This window comes from Pristiophorus japonicus, chromosome 11 (assembly GCF_044704955.1).
Source record: "Pristiophorus japonicus isolate sPriJap1 chromosome 11, sPriJap1.hap1, whole genome shotgun sequence".
Taxonomy (NCBI): Eukaryota; Metazoa; Chordata; class Chondrichthyes; family Pristiophoridae; genus Pristiophorus; species Pristiophorus japonicus.
Window position 1 is genome coordinate 72854605 of NC_091987.1, and position 25804 is coordinate 72880408.

Below are 25804 nucleotides of genomic sequence, written 5' to 3' on the forward strand. Positions count from 1 at the left end.
GAAAGCAGTTAAACAAGACAAGACAGTAAAAAGATAAATCAGAATATGGAAAGCAAAAAAAGACACACAAAGGGATTCCAAACTAAAATATTTATATTAATGCGCAGAATATAAGAAAGAAAAATTGGCGAACTATTGTAATTGATTAAAATATAAAATCATGAAAGGATAACTGAAATATGGCTTCATCTAGGTTTGGATTGGTAGTCAAGTATACTTGGATATAAAACTTCCAGCAGAAATGGAGGAGCCGAGCCTCCGAGCTACCCACAGCGCCAGGCCCCGAGCCATCAGCAGCGGCGCAAACGCTGGTATAAGGGACTTCAGCTGGGGGAGGGATGCACTTGCGCTGGGGTAAGGGACTTCGACTGGAACTTGGCTGGGGGAGGCAGCACATGTGTTGGGATAAGGGACTTTAGCTGGTGGAGGCAGCACTTGCGCTGAGGTAAGGGACTTCGGCTGTGGGAGGCAGCACATGTGCTGGGTAAGGGAGGGAGAGAGAGCTTAGGGGGAGAGAGAGAGAGAGAGAGAGAACTTGGGGGGAGAGAGAGAGCTTGAGGGGAGAGAGAGTGAGAGAGAGTCTGGTGGGTGTACGAGAGAAAGAGCCTGGGGGGAGAGAGAGAACTTGTGGGTGGGTGGGTGGTGAGAGACACAGGTTGGGAGGGGAGGGATTGGAAGGAAGAGAGGGGAACTCAGAGAAGACGGATCACGTTCTTCCAACCCTCTGGTGCGTGCAAGCTTATGTGTGTTACAAGGGACATCATTGGGGAGGATGAAATCCAGAAGTCACGACACTGTCACTGTCCACTTCATACCCAATAAACTTATTAACAATCCGCACACAATGCCCCATCCATGGAGATCGGGGAGTGGGGGGGAAGGTCTTGCGCTGGGATAAGGGACTTCAGCTGGAACTTGGCTAGGGGAGGCAGCAAATGTGCTGGGGTAATGGACTTCAGCTGTGGGAGGCAATACATGTGCTGGGATAAGGGTCTTCAGCTGGCGGAGGGATGCACTAATGCTGGAGTAATCGACTTCAGCTGGAATTTGGTGGCTTTTGAGATGATCTATCCTCTGTGGCTTCTGAAGTCAAATAGATCGAATTACAAATTGGAAAGTCACTCAGAACTTGGGCTGGGCGGTTCCAGTTGCACATTCCAGAGGAACTTCAGGGTGTGGCTTATCCTCCAAGGGGACCAATCGGCAATAGGTTATATGAAAATGGAGAGCCAATCAGAGAAACGGCTGCCTTTCAGTTAGTACAAATAGACGCAACCATTGACTATAGCAGCGTTGTGCAATACGTTAGACACTAGCACATATGCCTAATTGGGAATCCAGGTAAGTGCATTTCTGACAGGAAAATAAAAAGTGAGTAATTGGCACCGTCGTTGGGTGTGTGATCTCAGTGCTCAAATTCGCATGGTTTACGCATGTGTACTTCAATCTTTTTGGTGCATTTGTTGGTAAAAGGGTAAGACGAACTGCTAAGTGTGCAAGTGTTTTTTGATTGCAGTGAGTGCTTTACTTCCTTAGCTACTAAATGGTGGTAACTATTAAGTAAATACACACACATAAAGTACATTTATATGTATATAAAGAATTATCTACTAAAATTACTGCATGTGGCTAAAATGGCATTGCCATAGCTACATCTGTGGCTTGACATTTCTATTGGACAACGCTAAATTGTGGGGGAATTTTAACGTGGGTGAATGGTGTGAGTGGATGGGGATTTAAATGGGCAAAGATTCCAAGCGCGTCAAGAGCTGGCTCCAACCCGCCGACCTCCGGGTTTTACTGAGACGGTACAAGGGGTGGGCAGCCAACCTGCTCCCAGGAGGTGGGTTGCCAGTTTAAATATGTTAATGAGGCTGGAAGCCTCGGATTTAACCTGCTTTGCCGGTTTTACTGTGGCCGGCTGGGTTTCCTGGGCCTCGGAAAACCCAGCAGCTGCAACGAGAACAGCATCAAGGAGCATGCTTGTGAGCCAGGAGGAGCAGGTCAGCTTCCTCCCGGCCACCCAAGATTGGAACCCTGGGGTCGGGGACCGAAATTCCACGCCCCCCCCACCCGAGGTCAGGGATCGGACCCCCTTGGGATCAGACCTCCTCCAGAGTGCTCCCTGCCTGACTGGAAGCCAAGCCTGTCAATTAGGCTGACTATTGAGCAGGGGACCTGTCACAGCCTTGTGATTTGACTACTTTAAGTTTGAGTAACCTCTTTAGTACCATTTCTCTTTGAATATTATTGTTAAATATTAGTGGTTCTACAATTCCAATATCCATCTCCTCTGTGGAAACTAAGGCAAAGTACTTATTTAAAATATCTGTCATTCTCTCACTTTTCACTGCAAACTTGCCTCCTAAATCTCTTAGCAGCCCTACCCAGATTATTCTCATCTATAGAAAGCTGTTTTATCACCTTCATTTGTTTGTTAAAAGGCCGCACACTGTGAAGTTAAATCTCCAGAGTGTGCAGAAACCCAAACTTCCAGTTTTCCTGCACACTACCGACCTCCTCCCCATCCCTCCCCCGCCCCCAACCACCATCCTTGGGAAGTAAAACATCTCCCCCAGTGACACAGAATTAAACTGTAAAGGAAGTGGTTCAAACTGGATCCCTTTGGATTAAGCTGAGGAGTCAGTCACACACTACTGGAGTATATTATAAGACCATCAAAAAGTGGAACTTTATGAAATTTGTAGACAAACTATAGAGGCATGTATTAACAATGGAGTTATAATTGTAAATTGTAAATACTAAAAGAAGACTATGGTAGAGATTAACCTTGTGTTGAGAAAGGAGACTGTTTTATTATGTGTTTAGAACTGATCTATTTATGGGTAATGAAATGGAGTAAGTGAACAATCTAAAAGTAGGGGAACATTTGGGTTATTCCTCCTTTCCTCGTGATACACTGAACCCAATTGGGTTTAGTGTACAACTGGGACAGGAGGAATAAAGCATTTGAATCCAAGGACTGGGAAAGCAAATTATAGTAAAATAAAAAGGGACCATGCCCAGATTAAATGGAAAAATTGGCAAATGGAACTGTGGATCAGCAATGGGAAATATTTAAGCCAAACTACAAATCAAATGTATTCTAGTAAGTAAAAAGGGAGTGTATCATAAACTGGGATTCCTTAGATGCAAGAAAATTAACAAACAAATGAAGGTGATAAAACAGCTTTCTATAGATGAGGATAATCTGGGTAGGGCTGTTAAGAGATTAAGGAGGCAAGTTTGCAGTGAAAAGTGAGAGAATGACAGATATTTTAAATAAGTACTTTGCCTTAGTTTCCGCAGAGGAGATGGATATTGGAATTGTAGAACCACTAATATTTAACAATATTATTCAAAGAGAAATGGTACTAAAGAGGTTACTCAAATTTATAGACCTCATAGAAACGTTTAAAATTCTGATGGGTTCAGACAGGTTAGATGCAGGAAGAATGTTCCCAATGTTGGGGGTGTCCATAACCAGGGGTCACAGTCTAAGGATAAGGGATAAGCCATTTAGGTCCGAGATGAGGAGAAACTTCTTCACCCAGAGAGTGGTGAACCTGTGGAATTCTCTACCATAGAAAGTTGTTGAGGCCAATTCACTAAATATATTCAAAAAGGTGTTAGATGTAGTCCTTACTACTAGGGGGATCAAGGGGTATGGCGAGAAAGCAGGAATGGGGTACTGAAGTTGCATGTTCAGCCATGATCTCATTGAATGGCGGTGCAGGCTAGAAGGGCCGAATGGTCTACTCTTGCACCTATTTTCTATGTTTCTATGTTAAAGTAGTCAAATCACAAGGACCTGATTGCTTATATCTAAAGATCCTTAGGGGGGAAAGTGGAAGAAATATCAGAGGCTGTAACTGTAATTTTCCAAAATTCTATGGAAAAGAAGATTTTGTCAGAGGAATGAAGGATGACAAATGTAATTCTTCACTTCAAAATGTACAGGAGTAAACTTTAGGTCAAGTTTTTGAAATTACTTCAATTGTTGGTAAACCACTAGTTTCTATAATACATGATGAAATTACTAAGCAGTTGGAGTTACATAAATTAATCAAGACCATTCAGCAGATTAAAAGGCAGGTCATGCTTCATAAATCTTAGAGTTCTTTGAAGAAATAAGATTCAGGATAGATAAAAGTAAAGTAGTTTATATAGATTTTCTTAAAACATTTGATAAGATATCACATAAGAAACATATGGCAAAGATAAAGCCAAATAGAATTAAGGCCACCTCGATAGAGAGATGGTTGGAGGGGTGAGCACACAGGGTAGAAGTGAAAGGATATTTTATTACACTGCACAGATATAGGGCTCAATGTTCCCCAATGTAGTTTATTGGCGTATTGCAAGAGTTACGCCCATTTTTCTTCTCGCTCCGACTACTCCAAAAAAAATCTACCAAGTTTTCCCGTTCTATTTTTTGAAATTGGCGCCACACAGCCTGCCCTTCAGCTTCAGGGGGTGGAGCCTAATGTCTGTACCGAAGAAATGATGTCCCCACTTCTGCGCATACGCGGGAAAAAAAATGACTTTTTTACGAGATTGCTATGGGTGCACATGCCCAGTACACCTCCCGGTCTGCATTCGACCATTTTTTAAAGAGCCAGTTGTGTGTGAGAACTTTAATTCTCAGTGGAAGACCCACCTGATTTTTCCACTATCAGCTGCTGCTGCCTCATGATGGCTAGGTTATGCAGCATGCAGCACACAACAGTGAACTGACCGACAATCTCGGGAGTATTGCAAGCAGCCTCCAGAATAGTCTAGGCATCGGAAATGCTGTTTCAAGATGCCAATGATCCTCTCTATTACGCTGCGCGTCGCAATGTGCGACATAGAAACATAGAAACATAGAAAATAGATGCAGGAGTAGGCCATTCAGCCCTTTGAGCCTGCACCACCATTCGATATGATCATGGCTGATCATTCCCTCAGTACCCATTTCCTGCTTTCTCTCCATTCCCCTTGATCCCTTTAGCTGTAAGGGCCACATCTAACTCCCTCTTGAATATATCCAATGAACTGGCATCAACAACTTTCTGCGGTAGGGAATTCCACAGGTTAACAACTCTGAGTGAAGAAGTTTCTCCTCATCTCAGTCCTAAATGGCTTACCCCTTATCCTTAGACAGTGTCCCCTGGTTCTGGACTTCCCCAACATTGGGAACAGTTTACCAGCATCTAACCTGTCCCGTCAGAATCTTGTATGTTTCTTCTAAGCTCCAATGTATAAAGGCCCAATTGATCCAATCAGTCTGTTGAACCTTCGCTGCACTCCCTCAATAGCAAGAACGTCCTTACTCAGATTAGGAGACCAAAACTAACACAATATTCCAGGTGAGGCCTCACCAAGGTCCGGTACAACTGCACCTCCCTGCTCCTATACTCAAATCCCATAGCTATGAAGGCCAACATACCATTTGCCTTCTTTACCGCCTGCTGTACCTGTATGCCAACTTTCAATGACTGATGAACCATGACACCCAGGTCTCGTTGCAACTCCCCTTTTTCTAATCTGCCACCATTCAGATAATCTGTCTTTGCGTTTTTGCCCCCAAGGTGGATAACCTCGCATTTATCCACGTTATACTGCATCTGCCATGCATTTGCCTGCTCACCTAACCTGTCTTAAGTCACCCTGCAGCCTCTTAGCTTCCCCCTCACAGCTCACACCGCCACCCAGTTTAGTGTCATGTACAAACTTGGCGATATTACACTCAATTCCTTCATCCAAATCATTGATGTATATTGTAAAGAGCTGGGGTCCCAGCACTAAGCCCTGCGGCACTCCACTAGTCACTGCCTGCCATTCTGAAAAGGACCCGTTTATCCCGACTCTCTGCGTCCTGTCTGCCAACCAGTTCTCTATCCACGTCAGTATATTACCCCCAATACCATGCACTTTGATTTTGCACACCAATCGCTTGTGTGGGACCTTGTCAAAAGCCTTTTGAAAGTCCAAATACACCACATCCACCAATTCTCCCTTGTCCACTCTATTAGTTACATCCTCTCGTACTCTATTTCCCCCCTCTTAATTAAACCCTTTGTCCTCCTCTGCTGAATTCTAAATTTCTCCCAGTCCTCATGTCTGCTGCTTTTTCTGGCCAATTTATATGTCTCCTCCTTGGATTTAACACTATCCTTAATTTCCCTTGTTAGCCATGGTTGAGCCACCTTCCTCATTTTATTTTTACTCCAGACAGGGTTGTACAATTGCTGGAGTGACCTTCAAATGTTTGCCATTGCCTATCCACCGTCAACCCTTTAAGTATCATTTGCCAGTCTATTCTAGCCAATTCAGGCCTCAAACCATCGAAGTTACCTTTCCTTAAGTTCAGGACCATAGTTTCTGAATTAACTGTGTCACTCTCCATCCTAATAAAGAATTCTACCATATTATGGTCACTCTTCCCCAAGGGGTCTCGCACAACAAGATTGCTAATTAGTTCTTTCTCATTACACATCACCCAGTCTAGGATGGCCAGCTCCCTGCTTGGTTCCTCGACATATTGGTCTAGAAAACCATCCCTAATACACTCCGGGACATCCTCCTCCATCGCATTGCTACCAGTTTGGTTAGCCCAGTCAATATGTAGATTAAAGTCACCCATGATAACTGCTGTACCTTTATTGTATGCATCCCTAATTTCTTGTTTGTTGCTGTCCCCAACCTTACTGCTACTGTTTGGTGGTCTGTACACAACTCCCACTAGCGTTTTCTGCCCCTTGGTATTCTGCAGCTCCACCCATACTGATTCCACATCATCCAAGCTAATGTCCTTTCTTACTATTGCATCAATTTCCTTCTTAACCAGCAATGCCACCCCGCCTCCTTTTCCTTTCTGTCTATCCTTCCTAAATGTTGAATACCCCTGGATGTTGAGTTCCCAGCCTTGGTCACCCTGGAGCCGTGATGCCAATTACATCATACCCGTTAACTGCTATCTGCGCAGTTAATTTGTCCACCTTATTCCGAATACACCTCGTATTGAGGCATAGAGCCTTCAGACTTGTCTTTCTAATACACTTTGCCCCTTTAGAGTTTTGCTGCAATGTGGCCCTTTTTGCTTTTTGCCTTAGGTTTCTCTGCCCTCCACTTTTACTTTTCTTTTTTCTATCTTTTGCTTCTGCCCCCATTCTACTTCCCTCTGTCTCCCTGCATAGGTTCCCATCCCCCTGCCATATTAGTTTCACTCCTCCCCAACAGCACTAGCAAACACTCCCCTTAGGACATTGGTTCCGGTCCTGCCCAGATGCAGACCGTCCAGTTTGTACTGGTCCCACCTCCCCCAGAACCGATTCCAATGTCCCAGGAATTTGAATCCCTCCCTGCTGCACTACTCCTCAAGCTACGTATTCATCTGTGCTATCCTGCAATTCCTACACTGACGAGCACGTGGCACTGGTAGCAATCCTGAGACTACTACTTTTGAGGTCCTACTTTTTAATTTAGCTCCTAGCTCCCTAAATTCATCTTGTAAGACCTCATCCCTTTTTTTGACCTATATCGTTGGTACCTATATGCATCACGACATCTGACTATTCACCCTCCCTTTTCAGAATGCCCAGCACCTGCTCCGAGACGTCCTTGACCCTTGCACCAGGGAGGCAACATACCATCCTGGAGTCTCGGTTGCGGCCGCAGAAACATCTATCTATTCCCCTTACAATCTCACCCTTTTTCCTGCCCTCCTGTGCAGCAGAGCCACCCACGGTACCATGAACTTGGCTGCTGCTGCCCTCCCCTGATGAGTCATCCCCCTCAACAGTACCCAAAGCGGTGTATTTGTTTTGCAGGGAGATGACCGCAGGGGACCCCTGCACTACCTTAGAACATAAGAACATAAGAATTAGGAACAGGAGTAGGCCATCTAGCTCCTCGAGCCTGCTCCGCCATTCAATAAGATTATGGCTGATCTGGTCGTGGACTCAGCTCCACTTACCCGCCCTCTCCCCGTAACCCTTAATTCCCTTATTGCTTAAAAATCTATCTATCTTTGACTTGAAAACATTCAATGAGCTAGCCTCAACTGCTTCCTTGGGCAGAGAATTCCACAGATTCACAACCCTCTGGGAGAAAAAATTCTTTCTCAACTCGGTTTTAAATTGGCTCCTCCGTATTTTGAGGCTGTGCCCCCTAGTTCTAGTCTCCCACACCAATGGAAACAACCTCTCTGCCTCTATCTTGTCTATCCCTTTCATGATTTTAAATGTTTCTATAAGATCACCCCTCATTCTTCTGAACTCCAAGGAGTAAAGACCCAGTCTACTCAATCTATCATCATAAGGTAACCCCCTCATTTCTCGAATCAGCCTAGTGAATCGTCTCTGTACCCCTTCCAAAGCTAGTATATCCTTCCTTAAGTAAGGTGACCAAAACTGCACGCAGTACTCCAGGTGCGGCCTTACCAATACCTTATACAGTTGCAGCAACACCTCCCTGCTTTTGTACTCCATCCCTTTCGCAATGAAGGCCAACATTCCATTTGCCTTCCTGATTACCTGCTGCACCTGCAAACTAACCTTTTGGGATTCATGCACAAGGACCCCCAGGTCCCTCTGCACCACAGCATGTTGTAATTTCTCCCCATTCAAATAATATTCCCTTTTACTGTTTTTTTTTCCAAGGTGGATGACCTCACACTTTCCAACATTGTATTCCATCTGCCAAACCTTAGCCCATTCGCTTAACCTATCCAAATCTCCTTGCAGCCTCTCTGAGCCCTCTGCACAACCCGCTTTCCCACTAATCTTAGTGTCATCTGCAAATTTTGTTGCACTACACTCTGTCCCCTCTTCCAGGTCACCTATGTATATTGTAAACAGTTGTGGTCCCAATACCGATCCCTGTGGCACACCACTAACCACTGATTTCCAACCGGAAAAGGACCCATTTATCCCGACTCTCTGCTTTCTGTTCGCCGGCCAATTCTCTATCCATGCTAATACATTTCCTCTGACTCCGCGTACCTTTATCTTCTGCAGTAACCTTTTGTGTGGCACCTTATCGAATGCCTTTTGGAAATCTAAATACACCACATCCATTGAGACACCTCTATCCACCATGCTCGTTATATCCTCAAAGAATTCCAGTAAATTAGTTAAACATGATTTCCCTTTCATGAATTCATGCTGCGTCTGCTTGATTGCACTATTCCTATCCAGATGTCCCTCTATTTCTTCCTTAATGATAGTTTCAAGCATTTTCCCCACTACAGATGTTAAACTAACCGGCCTATAGTTACCTGCCTTTTGCCTGCCCCCTTTTTTTAAACAGAGGCGTTATATTAGCTGCTCTCCAATCCGCTGGTACCTCCCCAGAGTCCAGAGAATTTTGGTAGATTATAACAAATGCATCTGCTATAACTTCCGCCATCTCTTTTAATACCCTGGGATGCATTTCATCAGGACCAGGGGACTTGTCTACCTTCAGTCCCATTAGTCTGTCCAGCACTACCTCCCTAGTGATAGTGATCATCTCAAGGTCCTCCCTTCCCACGTTCCTATGACCAGCAATTTTTGGCATGGTTTTTGTGTCTTCCACTGTGAAGACGGAAGCAAAATAATTGTTTAAGGTCTCAGCCATTTCCACATTTCCCATTATTAAATCCCCCTTTTCATCTTCTAAGGGACCAACATTTACTTTAGTCATTCTTTTCCGTTTTATATATCTGTAAAAACTTTTACTATCTGTTTTTATGTTTTGCGCAAGTTTACCTTCGTAATCTATCTTCCCTTTCTTTATTGCTTTTTTAGTCATTCTTTGCTGTTGCTCTAGTTTCCCACTAACCTTGGCCACCTTCTACGCATTGGTCTTTGATTTGATACTTTCCTTTATTTCCTTGGTTATCCACGGCTGGTTATCTCTTCTCTTGCCGCCCTTCTTTTTCACTGGAATATATTTTTGTTGCGCATTATGAAAGAGCTCCTTAAAAGTCCTCCATTGTTCCTCAATTGTGCCACCGTTTAGTCCTTGTTTCCAGTCTACTTTAGCCAACTCTGCCCTCATCCCACTGTAGTCCCCTTTGTTTAAGCATAGTACGCTCGTTTCTGACACAACTTCCTCATCCTCAATCTGTATTACAAATTCAACCATATTGTGATCACTCATTCCGAGAGGATCTTTTACGAGGAGATCGTTTATTTTTCCTGTCTCGTTACACAGGACCAGATCCAAAATGGCTTGCTCCCTTGTAGGCTCTGTTACATACTGTTTTAAGAAACAATCCCGTATGCATTCTATGAATTCCTCCTCCAGGCTACCCCCTGCGATTTGATTTGACCAATTGATATGTAGGTTAAAATCCCCCATAACTACTGCCGTTCCTTTTTCACATGCCTCTTTCACATGCCTCCATTATTCCCTTGATTATTGCCCGCCCCACCATGAAGTTATTATTTGGGGGCCTATAAACTACGCCGACCAGTGACTTTTTCCCCTTACTATCTCTAATCTCCACCCACAATGATTCAACATTTTGTTCATTGGAGCCAATATCATCCCTCACAACTGCCCTGATATCATCCTTTATTAACAGAGTTACCCCACCTCCTTTCCCTTCTTGCCTATCTTTCTGAATCGTCAGATACCCCTGTATGTTTAATTCCCAGTCTTGGCCACCTTGCAACCATGTTTCTGTAATGGCCACCAAATCATACCCATTTGTAATGATTTGTGCCGTCAACTCATTTACTTTATTTCTAATGCTGCGTGCATTTAGGTAGAGTGTTTTCATCCTAGTTTTTAAACCATGATTTTTAGTTTTTACCCCTCCTGCAGCCCTTTTATATTCAGTGGCCCTTTCTGTTTCTTGCCTTTGGTTTCTCTGCCCTCGTTCCTTGCACTGCTCTTCCTGTTGGTCATCCATTCCCTATCTGACTGTACCCTTTTCCTGCGGTAAGACCAACTCACTAAACGTGCTATTCACGTCATTCTCAGCATCGTGCATGCTCCAGAGTGAATCCACCCGCAGCTCCAGCGCTGCAATGCGGTCCGTCAGGAGCTGCAGCCGGACACATTTCCCGCACACGTAGTCGGCAAGGACACTGGAAGTGTCTCTGACTTCCCACATAGTACAGGAGGAGCATAACTCATGTCCAAGCTCTCCTGCCATGACTTAACCCTAGATAAACGTAATTTGGCAACAACAATGCTAAAAGGTTACTTACTGATGAAGAAAAGAAAAAGAAAAACTACTTATCAATCACTTACCCCCTTGGCTGTGACGTCACCTTTCGATTTCTTTCTTTGCGTTCTCTCCCCGCTGCAGCTGCACCAGCTGGGCCTTTGTAGGCCTCCAACGTTCTGCTCGCACTCCCACCTCTCCAACACGTTGGGTCTTTATAGGCCTCTGACGTCCCCGGACTCCCTGCTGCTCGCACTCCCGCCTCTCCAACGCGTTGGGCCTTTGTAGACATGTTGTATTCCCGGTCAGCTTTCGTCCCAGTTGCGCATCGGGGCGTTATGAGTCAGGTGGCGATGCCGTACTCTTTTCTCCCAGTAGCCAGCTCTGCCCTTCTGGCTGCTGCTGAAACATGGCAGATATAATGCTCTAGCATAGGATGAACGCATCATGGGTGCTCCCAGGGTATCTCACATCAACTGACATGATGGAATGTATGTTGTCACACATGAGCTGCACATTAACGGAGTGGAAGCCTTTTCTGTTCCTGTACATCTTGGAACCCTCCAGAGATGCTTGCAAGGCAATGTGGGTACAATCAATGCAACCCTGTACCTTTGGGAAGCCAACAATCTTGGATAAGCCCACAGCCCTGGGCGGTCATGGGGAACTTTATGTAGTCATTCCTCCAGGCATATAGTGCAACAGTCACCTGCCAAATGCAGATATGTGTTGCACGTTGAGAAATGACACACACATCCCCAGTTGTGACCTGGAACATTCCAGATGCATAAAATGAAAGTGCAGCTGTAACCTTCACTTCAACTGACAAAGCAGTCCTCCTGACACTTCTAGGTTGCAGGTCTGCTTTTACTAACTCGCAGACCTCAGTTACAACTTCTTTGCGGAAACACAGCTATCTGACACAGTCTGCATCACTCAGGTGCAGGTACGAGTGCCTGTCTCTATATACCCGATGTTGGTAAGGCCTCCTGCCCATCATCCTACGTGCTCTGAGGTTCCTCATGTGATGACGTCGAATCAATTGTCTCCTCCGCAGCACCATCATGCAGAAGGCTTGCACGAGGTATGGCACTGTCAATATTGCCCCCATGATTAACTTGTACCTTTGCAAAATGGCAAGCAGGACAATGTTCCTTTTTTCTCTCTCTCCCCAAGGTCGACGCCCTAGTATGGACCACACCCAGGTCTGAGCAGGCGCAATGATTGAGAACCACCCCCCACCCCACCCCCAGGCTTCATTTGATGCATAGTGTAAGGCTTCTCATGCCTTCCGTTCTCCTTCCACAGCCCCCCCACACCGGGCTTCTTTTCAAGCCAAGCACCTGTGTCCGGGCGAGGGACCGATTCTGCCGGCCAACACGCCAACCCTTGAGCCCGGTTGGGAGACGTTCGGTGGTGGCATGTCAGTTTTTTTTTAAATCAAAACTTCAAGAATTCCATTAAACTTCCATTTCCTGCGTTTTAAGTTTTAAAAATTTAAGCTTGATTATGCATATTTATTTGTTCCTGACTCCTTCCAAAACTTCGCCTAAAAGCAATGGTGTCTTTCTGCGCCAAATTTTTAATATGCGTCGGTTTTCCTTAAGTGTCCAGAAGGTTTTTCGGGAGTGGTCACATATGTCATCCTAGGAGAAATGTAAATTGGCCAAACTTGCATAATTGTGAAAAACTGGCACAGACATCAGGTTACGTCCCCTATGATGCAAAAAAAACCTAACCTAAGAAAACCGTAACTAATTGAGTTTACACTGGCACACAAAGATTGAGGAAACTTGGATTTTTAAATTTCGGCCAAAAAAATGGCGCGCGCCAAAAAAACGTCGCAAATCACTGGGGAAAATTGATCCCTGTATAAGTAGTTTAAATGGGAATTAGTTGCTTGAAGAAAGAATATTGAGTATGGGGAATGAGCAGGAGAGTGGGATCAGGCTAGGTGGCTTGTGTGAAGAAAGATACTGGCACAGACTTGGTAGACCAAATAGCCTGTTTCTTTCCTGTAACATTCTAATTCTATGAAATACACAAGACAATTATAAAGCAACACTCTTCTTATAACTTTTCAAATTAAAATACTTAGTGCATATTTGTGTGCACTATTTTATTTTATTATATGGTCAAATTAAGTAAAGAGTAACAGATTATATGAAACAATTACAAGGCAGAAACCTCACCAAAGATTTCAGATGCTGTGACTCTGAATTCCCTTGAGAAACTGCTTTCAAATCATGTCCCATGCCCAAACCTCTTCCCTTCCATCAATACCCAACATGAGATTAAACCTTGAAATAAATCATTACCATGTTTTGTTATATTTCTATAATCTTATCAATTGATTTCCTGTGATGCCCCAGTGCTCTTGGAAAACCTATAATTATCTCTCTCTCAATGTTAATCAATCTGAAAAATTACAAACAAATGCTAAGAAATGTTTACAAGTTTAATTGCAATATCCCATATCTGTTTATTAATATACTATTTTAAGTTTCACCCATTGGGGTATCGGATAACTTCAAATATATAAATAGTAAACAGATGGATTTGTTTTAATTTCAGATGCACATATTGTACAGTGTATTTGGATTGGTTAAATACTCTTGGCACAATATAAAGAATCTGAAGCTATTTGCAAAACTCTAATTGGGTTGCATAAATTTTCCACTTTTATTAGGAAATGGAATGGTGGAATACAGACCTGAAGAGTTACCAGCTGATGGCAGTAACTTCATATTCAATAAAAGCCTGATAATAGATGTTGCCAACCAGCCAAGAAAAGAGAAAGTCAAACTCCCCTCAGCCATTCTGGGCTCAAAGCCAGGTTCACTACCTAATCAGAGGGTAAGTGATATCCTGAATAGCATTAGCAGTGTTAATTAAATGACATCCATATCATGTCATCCCATTAAAACAAACCAGTCATGTTTCTGCCCCTGCCACAGCACTGAAATGGCCCTTATCAATGTCACAAATGATACCCTATGTGACTCTGACCACGGTAAACTATCCCTCCTCATCCTTCTTGGCCTTTCACAAGGTTGACCACACCTTCCGACCCCATATCCTCTCCATCACCAAGACTGCCTACTCCTACCTCCGTATCATCCTCCAATGCCTCTTCTCCATTGTGCAGCTGGGTGAGCCTGCCTTACCTGGATCCAATCGTAGGCAGAGAATTGCCTGCAATGGCTTCTCTTCCTGCTCCCACACAGTTACCTCTGGAGTCTCCCTAGGATCTATCCTTGACCCCCTCCTATTTCTTATCTGCATGCTGCCACTTAGCGACATCATCTGAAAACACAACATCAGGTTGCACGTGTACACTGACGACACCCAGCTCTACCTCACCACCACCTTTCGTGAACCCCAACACTGTCTCTCATTTATCATGCTGCTTGTCTGACAACCAGTAGTGGATGAGCAAACATTTCCTTCAACTAAATATTGGGAAGACCAAAGCCATTGTCTTAAATCGCTGCCACATGCTCAGTTTCCTAAACACTGAATATATCCCTCTGCTTGGCCACTATCTGGGACTGAACCAGACTGTTTGTAACCTTGCCATCCTATTTGTCCCTGAGCTGAGCTTCTGACTCCACATCTTCTCCATCACCAAGACTGCCTACATCCACCTCTGCCCATATCCAAACATGCCTCACCTCATCTGCTGCTGAAACCCTCATCCATGCCTTTGTTACCTCTAGACCTGACTATTCCAATGTTCTCATGGCCATTCTCCCACATTACACCTGTAAACTTGAGGTAATCTAAAACTCTACTGCCCATATCCTAACTCGCACCAAGTCCCGTTCACCTGTCACCCCTGTGCTTGAGGACCTACACTGGCCCCCAGTCCGGCAACATCTCCATTTTAAAATTCTCATCCTTCTTTTCAAATACTTCTGTGGCCTCGCCCCTTCCTATCTCTGACCTCCTTCAGCCCTACAACCCTCCAGTTCTCTGCACTACTCCAATTCTGGCCTCTTGTGCATCCTCAATTTTAATCTCCACCATTGGCTGTTTGGGCCCTTCAGGTGGCTAGGCCCTAAGCTCTGGAATTCCTTTGCTAAACGTCTCTCTACCTCTCGCCTCTTTTACTATGCTCCTGAAAATCATCTCTTTGATCAACCTCTCCTAATATCTCCATATGTGGCTCAGTGTCAAATTTTATTTGATAATCGCTCTGGTGAAGTGCCTTTGGATGTTTTACTACATTAAAGACTCAGGCCGAAATTGCCCCCCTCTTTAAGGTCTATTACTATCTCTGAGTAATGGGGCGGGAAGGCCTTTCCATCCGGGGGCAGGTGGATGGTCCGACTTTTCCGCAATTTCCCCGGGGCCGGGTCGGCAGAAACGGATTTCTGTCGCGACCTGTGTTCCCGCTCCGTCGGGCATGATCCAACCCCTTACTGCTTAGTGGCGGCACCTTTCCGCCCCACGAGGGAAATTGCCCCGCGGGGGCAGACCTGCTGCCGCTCGGTGCCCGCGACAGCTTTTCCCGGCAGGAAGCTGCCAGTGGCTGAGCGTTGCGTCCTGCCTTAATGGGAGGCCATGGGTCTGACACCCCCTCTTGGGTGCCGGGCTGCTGGCCCGGCAGAAGTCCTCCCATTAAGGGCACCACTAAGGTGGCTGCAGAGCTCGCAGCGGCCCTCCCCTTTAAGTGAAGGGAAGGGGCGTTGCTACGTATCAACATGACGCGGCATATCCGCGTCGCGTTCACGACACCGCCCGTCTTCTGCCCCACTCCCAACGCATTTCCGCCCCTCAGCCACCCCAATCATTTTATTTTTAAAAAGAGGGCATTTTCGATCGATTCTCCACCCCATTGATTCGGGCAGAGAATCATCACTTAATTCAAATTATCCACCCCAATTTCGGCCCCTCTATATAAATACAAGTTGTGTTGAGAATGAAGCAGCGAGTAAAAGCTGTAAACTGCTCAAGCACTTCACTTTTGGTAACCTAGCTAATCCCAACGTTAGTGATTGTACTGAAGGTATTATTTGGAGCAACAATTGATTCCCAAAATATTTAAACTTATTTAACGGATTTTGTTTAACAAGTCCCAACTGGATAAGATATCAGTTCTATGAATTTCATGTGCATAGTAGTGTTTTTATCATTCTTAATCTGGGTGTGATATATCAATGAAGAGTCCTGTTTTTTTCCATAAATTGTAACAATTCCAATTATTGAAAATTGCATGAAATAAAATGTTATGTTCTATTTGTGACAGGGACCATCCCCACTGGTCCCCAGCTGCAGCCTCCTGCCGCTAGTTTTCACTCCCTCCCACCGGTGGTTGCTAGGCGGGAGGCTGTCCGATAATATTCTAATGAGGTCCTGCCAGTAAGTTCAGCAGGGCTTCCATGTCCCCAGCCTTGCTGGGTTCCTCGCCGATTACACACTCGTCCACATCCTCCTCAGCTCCTCGGTAATATCGGGGCTATTGTGTCTGTCTGTTTTAAGCTATCTTATGAGTCTCTGAAAACCAGTGAAGGAAAGGACTCACGGAAAGGAAGGGTGAGGAGCCTGGGACAGGAGAGGCTTACATTTTCCTTGTGGAGCCCAGAGGAGCACTCCTGCTTCTGCTGGTCCCACAAGGAAAGTAAAAAAAAAAACTTACTTTAAATGGCTTCTTCTGGTCCTATATCCTCTTCCCACTGTCTTCACCTGGCAGGAAAGCCACAATGGGTTCCCCACTCGGGCCAGAGTTAAAATTGCAGTCAAGGTCCAATGACATCATCGCAACGTTCCTGCTAAGCTACGTGGCAGCCCAGTGGTCTGGAGGTCCCACGCAGGTTGCTTGCCAGCTTGTTCAGGAGAAAAAAACTATGCATGCATGAAAATTTGAATGGGCTACGCACCCAGTTAAAGGGACCGCGCACTAAAAAAAATTAGAAGGAAATCATCGGATCACGATCTGCATATTTAAGAAGGACACCACCGGCTTCAGATGGATACCTTTGTCAGCTGCTCAGTGCAACAGATTAAAATTGAAGACCGCGGGATCCAGGGGGGACGTCGTATGGTAAGTCACCCGACTATCTTAAATGTCCACCCACCCGGTTTCTGCTGAGTGGGTAGGATTAAAATTGCCCTAAAAAGTCTATTTGTACTTTACAGTTTGCTGTTATTGAAGAGCCAGTCAGAAGAAAAGTCAATACAGTGTCCATTGCTGGTCCTATAGCAGGTGGTATATTAAAGGAACCAACACGAGGCTTTGAGCTGTTTCCAAGAGAGGTGAATTTTGGTATCCTCCAAGAGGGTTTTACTTATATCTACACTGTCTCACTGAAGAATATCGGAATTGATTCCTGCAGGTATTTTGTTCTGTATGTTATATCCTCTTATCAAACTCAATTGAGAATAAAATGTTTTTTTGTTTTTTTTCCACTGGAAACTCAGAGAAAGGGAGCCCTTCATATCATTTGTTGAGGCAGAATTGAAAATATCATATCCTAGAGGTGGAAGAACTGTTAAGCACATGCATGAAATCTCTATGGTAATGCTCTAACATACAATGTCACTTAATTCTCCACCAGCAAGTGACTACCTTAAGCTATTTGGATGATGTTGGACTCAAATCTCACTGGTGAAAGGACAAGTGCAACAATGGTAGAGGCTTGGGCGCATATCAAAACCATGGCTTGTGAATGCTTCAGGGAGACATAAGAAAGAGAAGGTGTGAGGGGAAATAGCTGTCTATCTCAGTAGAAGTTCACAGGTTGAATGGCCTCCTTTTAAGCTATCGTGTTTGTTCTGGCTCTTTGCTAGAGCAAACCAAAACTAATCCCATTACCCTACTCTCTCCCTATAGCTCTATATATTCCCCTGCTTCAAATATTAAAGAAGATTTGTGACAAAAATGGAGCATTTTTATCTGTTAGGTTATTTATTTGATCCTTTTATTACTAGTTAAGGCACGTGGGGGTTTAAAAACCCAAGTTCACTTATAAACAATGGCCAACCAATTTGATACACAACAGCACAGAACTTAGACAGGTTTTCTGCATGGGCTTTAATGGGACATGCTATTGTAATTAGTAATTCTGTGGGATGACCTGAATTCATTGTGTTCCAAAATGATATTGCAAACAACAACAGTTTGCATTTATATAGTACTTTTAATGTAGTAAAAGTATACAATATTAATGATTTGGATGAAGGGACTGAGTGTAATGTAGTCAAGTTTGTTGATAATACAAAGATGGGTGGGAAAGCAAGTTGTGAGGAGGACACAAAATCTGCAAAGGGACACTGACAGGCTAAGTGAATGGGCAAAATTTTGGCAGATTGAGTATAATGTGGGAAAGTGTGAGGTTATCTACTTTGGCAGAAAAATAAAAAAGAAAATTATTATTTAAATGGAGAAAAATTACAAAATGCTGCAGTACAGAGGGACCTGGGGGTCCTTGTGCAAGGAACACAAAGTTAGTATGCAGGTACAGCAAGTAATCAGGAAGGTAAATGGAATGTTGGCCTTTATTGCAAGGGGGATAGAGTATAAAAGCATAGAAGTTCTGCTACAACTGTACAGGGTATTGGCGAGGCCACACCTCGAATACTGCGTACAGTTTTGGTCTCCTTATTTAAGGAGGGATATACTTGCATTGGAGGCAGTTCAGAGAAGGTTCACGAGGTTGATTCCTGAGATGAAGGGGTTGACTTACGAAGAAAGGTTGAGCAAGTTGGGCCTGTACTCATTGGAGTTCAGAAGAATGAGAAGCGATCTTATTGAAACATGTATAAGATAATGAGGGGGCTCAACAAGGTAGATTCAGAGAGGATATTTCCACTCAGGGAAGTGGAGCTGAGCCATGATCAGATCAGCCATGATCTTATTGAATGGCAGAGCAGGCTCGAAGGGCCAAATGGCCTACTCCTGCTCCTATGTATTTCTTATGTTCTTATGTAAAAACATCCCCCAAGGTGCTTCACACAGGAGTGTTATCAGACAGAATTTGACACCGAGCCACATAAGGAGATAATAGGACACATGACCAAAAGCTAGGTCAAAGAGGTAGGTTTTAAGGAGCAACTTAAAGGAGGAGAGAGGGGTCGAGATGCAAATAGGATTATGGAAGGAATTCCAGAGCTTGGGGCCCAGGCAGCTGAAGGCACAGCTGCCAGTGGTAGAGCAATGAAAATCAGGGATATGCAAGAGGCTAGAATTGAAGGAGCATAGCGATCTCGGAAGTGGAGGGTGGGTTTGTGGTTTGTAGGTGACAATTGAATGGTTACAGCGGCAATTAGGATGTTGAGAAGTTCAAGTTATCTAGCACAAATGAATGAATCTAGTCATCCTTTGGTAACAGTTCTTCACTGACACCTTTATCTGGGGTAACAATGTGGGACTAGCATTTTAGAAAGGGGTATGATAATTGATTATTTGTAGTCCTTTTTATGGACAATTCTGTGACCCAGACTTTCCAGTGTAGTCTTTTCTCGGGATGCCCACTCCTAGCCCATCAGTAAATCTGTAGCCAGCTCAATGACTGCATTCAATAGATAACTCCATGATATTGTTTCATCACTTAAGAAGTGAGACCACCATTTGTAACAACAACAAATTATATTTATATAGTGCCTTTAATGTAATAAAACATCCCAAGGCACTTCACAGGAGTGTTATAAAAAAATTGACACTGAGCCATATAAGTAGATGTTGGGGCAGATGACCAAAAGCTTGGTCGAAGAGGTAGGTTTTACTGCAGACACCACAGATCATGTGGCAGCCCAGGTACATTCCAATAAGCAGCGATTGCGTGTTCAACCTTTGGGTCTTGCTATTTTTTTAACCTAGATATTGGACAGTAGCGGCACACTTCAATTCATAGGGTTGCATGATCGACTTGCAGGAGTGGTTGGAGACACTGAATCCAAATAGAACAAAAACCCCAAAACCTAATAAGAGCATTCTTCCTATTTGCTAAAGTATGTTTCCCATTCTTTTACTAATGATTATAATTCTGCAATGTGTCTTGAAAGTACTTTATGGTCTTGATCTGAAATGGGATGATCATTACGGTACAAATCTTCAGCATTTCTATCATTTTTGTTTAGATTTCGAGTGAAGCAGCCTCCACCCAGCACTGGACTCAGAGTCTGTTTTAAACCAGGACCTGTAAGTAGTCACTCCATTTCAACAGAAATGTTTCAGTATTCATTGCTTACACATTTTTTTAAGAACAGTTAATTAGGTCAAATAACTCGTAGTACTTTCATCTGGACTTATTTAAATGTAGCTGGTTAGTTTCCAAGATAATTACAGATGAAGAAAGCCACCCAGAAACACTGTAAAGTTCTCCCCCCTCCCCCGCCCCGCCCATTGCAGCATCTCATTTCTTCTTAATTGATTCTGGGGGGTTTGCCTCTATGACTCAATTTGCAAGCCCATTCCATGTATTAATCACTTGTGTGAGGAAAAACTTGCTGATATCAGTCATTAATTTGACATTCACTATTTTGAACCTGTCCTCCTGTTCTACTCTTGCAATTTACTTAAATATAATTTACCTGTTCCATACAATTAATTAAATTATATCACCTCTCAGACATTTTTTTAAGGCTGATAAGCACAGGTTTCTCCAGGCTTTCATCATACCTCTGACACCACCAGCCTTTTAGCTCTTATCTCCACTGCCTCCAGTTTTTGATTGTCTCTTTTCTGTCTCAGTGACCAGAGCACAATACTATTTGACTTGTATTACACTTTAAAAAAAAAATATTCATTCTCTGGATATGCATTTATTGCCCGTCTCTAGTTGCCCCTGAGAATGTGGTGGTGAGCTTTCCCCTTGAAATGCTGCAATCTGAGTGGTGAAGGTGCTTCTGCAATGCTATTAGGTAGAAAGATTCCAGTATTTTGACCCAGAAACAATAAAGGAATGGTGATATATGTCCAAGTCAAAATGGTGTGTGATTTGGAGGGAAACTCAGAGGTGATGGTAGCCCCATGTATCTGTTGCCTTGTCATTCTATATGGTGGAGAAATCATGGCGGAGGTGTGGCGAATGACGGTACGGGGCCCAGAAGAGCCGAGGGCCCGGGGCAGCACGGGCCTGCCCACACTGTGATATGTGTGCGCACTAGGTCCATGCAGCAGAGCAGGTCTCCAGTCGTCCTGGTTAACCCTTGCCACTGGATAAAGGCCTAGCTCTGTCAAGCCCATGTGGTGGCTGATGTGCAATGGTCACCACATGTTTTTAAAAAAAAATCCACGCACAGGCATCTTCCACCCCTTCAATTGGAGTTCAGGACTGGAATATCGGGTCCTTCATTGAAATTCATGTGGAAGCATGTCATCCTCGTTCGTGGGATGGCCTATGATATGGTGGAGCTCATGCGTTTGGGAGGTGTTGCTAAAGAAGCCTTGGCAGGTTGCTGCAGTGCATCCTGTAGGCATGGTATACCTATGATGGAGGGAAATTAGGAAACACCAGCATTGGTTTGATGAGAATGATCAGGAGATCCAAGAGCTAATAGATTGCAAGCGCAGGGCGTTTCTGAGCCTTAATCCACAACCCAATGCGGGAGCCGCAAAGCAGCATTACAGACGGCTCAAGGCTGAGGTCCAACAAAAAACCCGGGACCTAAAGAACAGATGCTGGATGGAGAAAGCACAGGAGATACAGCAGCTGGCCGACAACCATAATGTGCGAGGATTCTTCATCACAGTCAAGGCCACCTTTGGGCCCCACCCCACTGCTGGCCAAGAACAAGGAAACACTCATCAAGGTCACTGAGGCAGTCAAGGGCCGCTGTAAGGAGCACTTCGAAGATCTCCTCAATCGAGACTCTGCCTTTGACTCGAGTGTTCTCGACTCCATCCTGCAGCATGCTACCCGCCACCACCTCAGTGAGATCCCAACGCTGCACGAGGTAGAAAAAGCCAAAAGACAGCTTAAAAACAACAAGGCTACAGATGCGGATGGAATCCCTGCTGAGGTATTGAAGTATGGCGGAGAGGCACTGCTGGCGCGAACACACAACCTCATCTCTCATCTGGAGGGAGGAGAGCATGCCGGAGGATCTCAGAGATGCAGTAATCGTGACCATCTTTAAAAAAGGAGACAAGTCCGACTGCGGAAACTACAGAGGAATCTCCCTGCTATAAGCAACTGGGAAAGTCGTCGCTAGAGTCCTCCTCAACCGTCTTCTTCCCGTGGCCGAGGAGCTCCTCCCGGAGTCACAGTGCGGATTTCGTCCCCTACGGGGCATAACGGACATGATTTTTGCAGCGTGACAGCTACAGGAAAAATACAGGAAGCAGCGCCAGTCCTTATACATGGCCGCCTTCGATCTTACAAAGGCCTTTGACACTGTCAACCACGAGGGTTTATGGAGCGTCCTCCGTTTCGGATGTCCCCAAAAGTTCGTCGCCATCCTCCGCCTGCTCCATGACAACATGCAAGGGAAATCAGGGATAGTATTAAAGCCAAGGAAGTTGCATACAAATTGGCCAGAAATAGCAGCAGACCCGAGGACTGGGAGAAATTTAGAACTCAGCAGAGGAGGACAAAGGGTTTGATTAGGGCAGGGAAAATAAAGTACGAGAGGAAGCTTGCAGGGAACATTAAGACAGACTGCAAAAGCTTCTATAGGTATGTAAAGAGAAAAAGGTTAGTAAAGACAAACGTAGGTCCCCTGCAGTCAGAATCAGGGGAAGTCATAACGGGGAACAAAGAAATGGCAGACCAATTGAACAAGTACTTGGGTTCGGTATTCACTAAGGAGGACACAAACAACCTTCCGGATATAAAAGGGGTCAGAGGGTCTAGTAAGAAGGAGGAACTGGGGGAAATCCTTATTAGTCAGGAAATTGTGTTGGGGAAATTGATGGGATTGAAGGCCTGATGGACTGCATCCCAGAGTACTTAAGGAGGTGGCCTTGGAAATAGCGGATGCATTGACAGTCATTTTCCAACATTCCATAGACTCTGGATCAGTTCCTATGGGTGGAGGGTAGCCAATGTAACCCCACTTTTTAAAGGAGGGAGCGAGAAAACAGGGAATTATAGACCGGTCAGCCTGACATCGGTAGTGGGTAAAATGATGGAATCAATTATTAAGGATGTCATAGCAGCGCATTTGGAAAGAGGTGACATGATAGGTCCAAGTCAGCATGGATTTGTGAAAGGAAAATCATGCTTGACACATCTTCTGGAATTTGAGGATGTTTCCAGTAGAGTGGACAAGGGAGAACCAGTTGATGTGGTGTATTTGGACTTTCAGAAGGCTTTCGACAAGGTCCCACACAAGAGATTAATGTGCAAAGTTAAAGCACATGGGATTGGGGGTAGTGTGCTGACGTGGATTGAGAACTGGTTGGCAGACAGGAAGCAAAGAGTAGGAGTAAATGGGTACTTTTCAGAATGGCAGGCAGTGACTAGTGGGGTACTGCAAGGATCTGTGCTAGGGCCCCAGCTGTTTACATTGTACATTAATGATTTAGACGAGGAGATTAAATGTAGTATCTCCAAATTTGCGGATGACACTAAGTTGGGTGGCAGTGTGAGCTGCGAGGAGGATGCTATGAGGCTGCAGAGTGACTTGGATAGGTTAGGTGAGTGGGCAAATGCATGGCAGATGAAGTATAATGTGGATAAATGTGAGGTTATCCACTTTGGTGGTAAAAACAGAGAGACAGACTATTATCTGAATGGTGACAGATTAGGAAGGGGGAAGGTGCAGCGAGACCTGGGTGTCATGGTACATCAGTCATTGAAGGTTGGCATGCAGGTACAGCAGGCGGTTAAGAAAGCAAATGGCATGTTGGCCTTCATATCAAGAGGATTTGAGTACAGGGGCAGGGAGGTGTTGCTACAGTTGTACAGGGCCTTGGTGAGGCCACACCTGGAGTATTGTGTACAGTTTTGGTCTCCTAACTTGAGGAAGGACATTCTTGCTATTGAGGGAGTGCAGCGAAGGTTCACCAGACTGATTCCCGGGATGGCGGGACTGACACATCAAGAAAGACTGGATCAACTGGGCTTGTATTCACTGGAGTTCAGAAGAATGAGAGGGGATCTCATAGAAATGTTTAAAATTCTGACGGGTTTAGACAGGTTAGATGCAGGAAGAATGTTCCCAATGTTGGGGAAGTCCAGAACCAGGGGTCACAGTCTAAGGATAAGGGGTAAGCCATTTAAGTCCGAGATGAGGAGAAACTTCTTCACCCAGAGAGTGGTGAACCTGTGGAATTCTCTACCACAGAAAGTTGTTGAGGCCAATTCACTAAATATATTCAAAAAGGAGTTAGATGTAGTCCTTACTACTAGGGTGATCAAGGGATATGGCGAGAAAGCAGGAATGGGGTACTGAAGTTGCATGTTCAGCCATGAACTCATTGAATGGCGGTGCAGGCTCGAAGGGCCGAATTGCCTACTCCTGCACCTATTTTCTATGTTTCTATGTCTGTGATCCTTAACAACGGATCCATCACGGACCCAATCCACGTCCAGAGCAGGGTCAAACAGGGCTGCGTCATCGCCCCAACCCTCTTCTCAATCTTTCTCGCCACCATGCTCCACCTCACAGTCAACAAGCTCCCCGCTGGCGTGGAACTAAACTACAGAACCAGTGGGAACCTGTTCAACCTGGGCCGTCTCCAGGCCAGATCCAAGACCACCCCAACCTCTGTCGTTGAGCTACGGTACGCCTGCATCTACGCACATACAGAGGCTCAACTCCAGGACATAGTCAACGTATTTACTAAGGCTTATGAAAGCATGGGCCTTACGCTAAACATCCGTAAGACAAAGGTCCTCCACCAGCCTGTCCTCACCTCACAGCACTACCCCTCAGTCATCAAGATCCATGGTGCGATCTGGACACCATGGACCACTTCCCATTTCTCGGGAGCCTCCTATCAACAAGAGCAGGCATCAACGACGAGATCCAACGCTGGCTCCAGTGCGCCAGTGCAGCCTTTGGTCGCCTGAGGAAAAGAGTGTTTGAAGACCAGCCCCTCAAAACTGCCACCAAGCTCATGGTCTACAGGACCGTAGTAATACCCGCCCTCCTATATGGCTTAGAAACATGGACCATGTACAGCAGACACCAAGTTACTGGAGAAATATCACCAACAATGCCTCCGCAAGATCTTACAAATCCCCTGGGAGAACAGGCGCACCAACATCAGCGTCCTCGTCCAGGCTAACATCCCCACCATTGAAGCACTGACCACATTCGATCAGCTCCGCTGGGCAGGCCACATAGTTCGCATGCCAGACACGAGACTCCCAAAGCAAGTGCTCTACTCGGAGCTCCTTCACGGCAAAGGAGCCAAAGATGGGCAGCGGAAACGCTACAAGGACAAACCTCAAAGCCTTCCTGAAAAAGTGCGACATTCCCACCTGGGAGTCCCTGGCCCAAGACCGCCCTAAGTGGAGGAAGTTCATCCGAGAGGGCGCTGAGCACCTCGAGTCTCAATGCCGAGAGCATGTAGAAATCAAGCGGAAAGAGCATGCAGCAAACCAGTCCCACCCACCTCTTCCCTCAACGACTATCTGTCCCACCTGTGACAGTCTGTGGCTCTCGTATTGGACTGTTCAGCTACCGAAGAACTCACTTCAGGAGTGGAAGGAAGTCTTCCTCGATTCTGAGGGACTGCCTATGATGGTGATGGACAGGGTGAATGTT

General features: G+C 45.0%; 1 protein-coding gene across 6 annotated transcripts in view; it reads left to right on the forward strand.

Annotated features, from left to right (window-relative positions):
* Positions 1-25804, forward strand: part of spag17 (sperm associated antigen 17) — a 564758-nt gene that overhangs the window by 511778 nt on the left and 27176 nt on the right. For all 6 annotated transcript variants that reach the window (XM_070893521.1, XM_070893526.1, XM_070893524.1 and 3 more), the window contains 3 exons: positions 13833-13999; positions 17285-17481; positions 20225-20285. In XM_070893521.1, coding sequence (XP_070749622.1) covers positions 13833-13999; positions 17285-17481; positions 20225-20285 — 425 coding nt within the window. The remainder of the gene's footprint in view (positions 1-13832; positions 14000-17284; positions 17482-20224; positions 20286-25804) is intronic.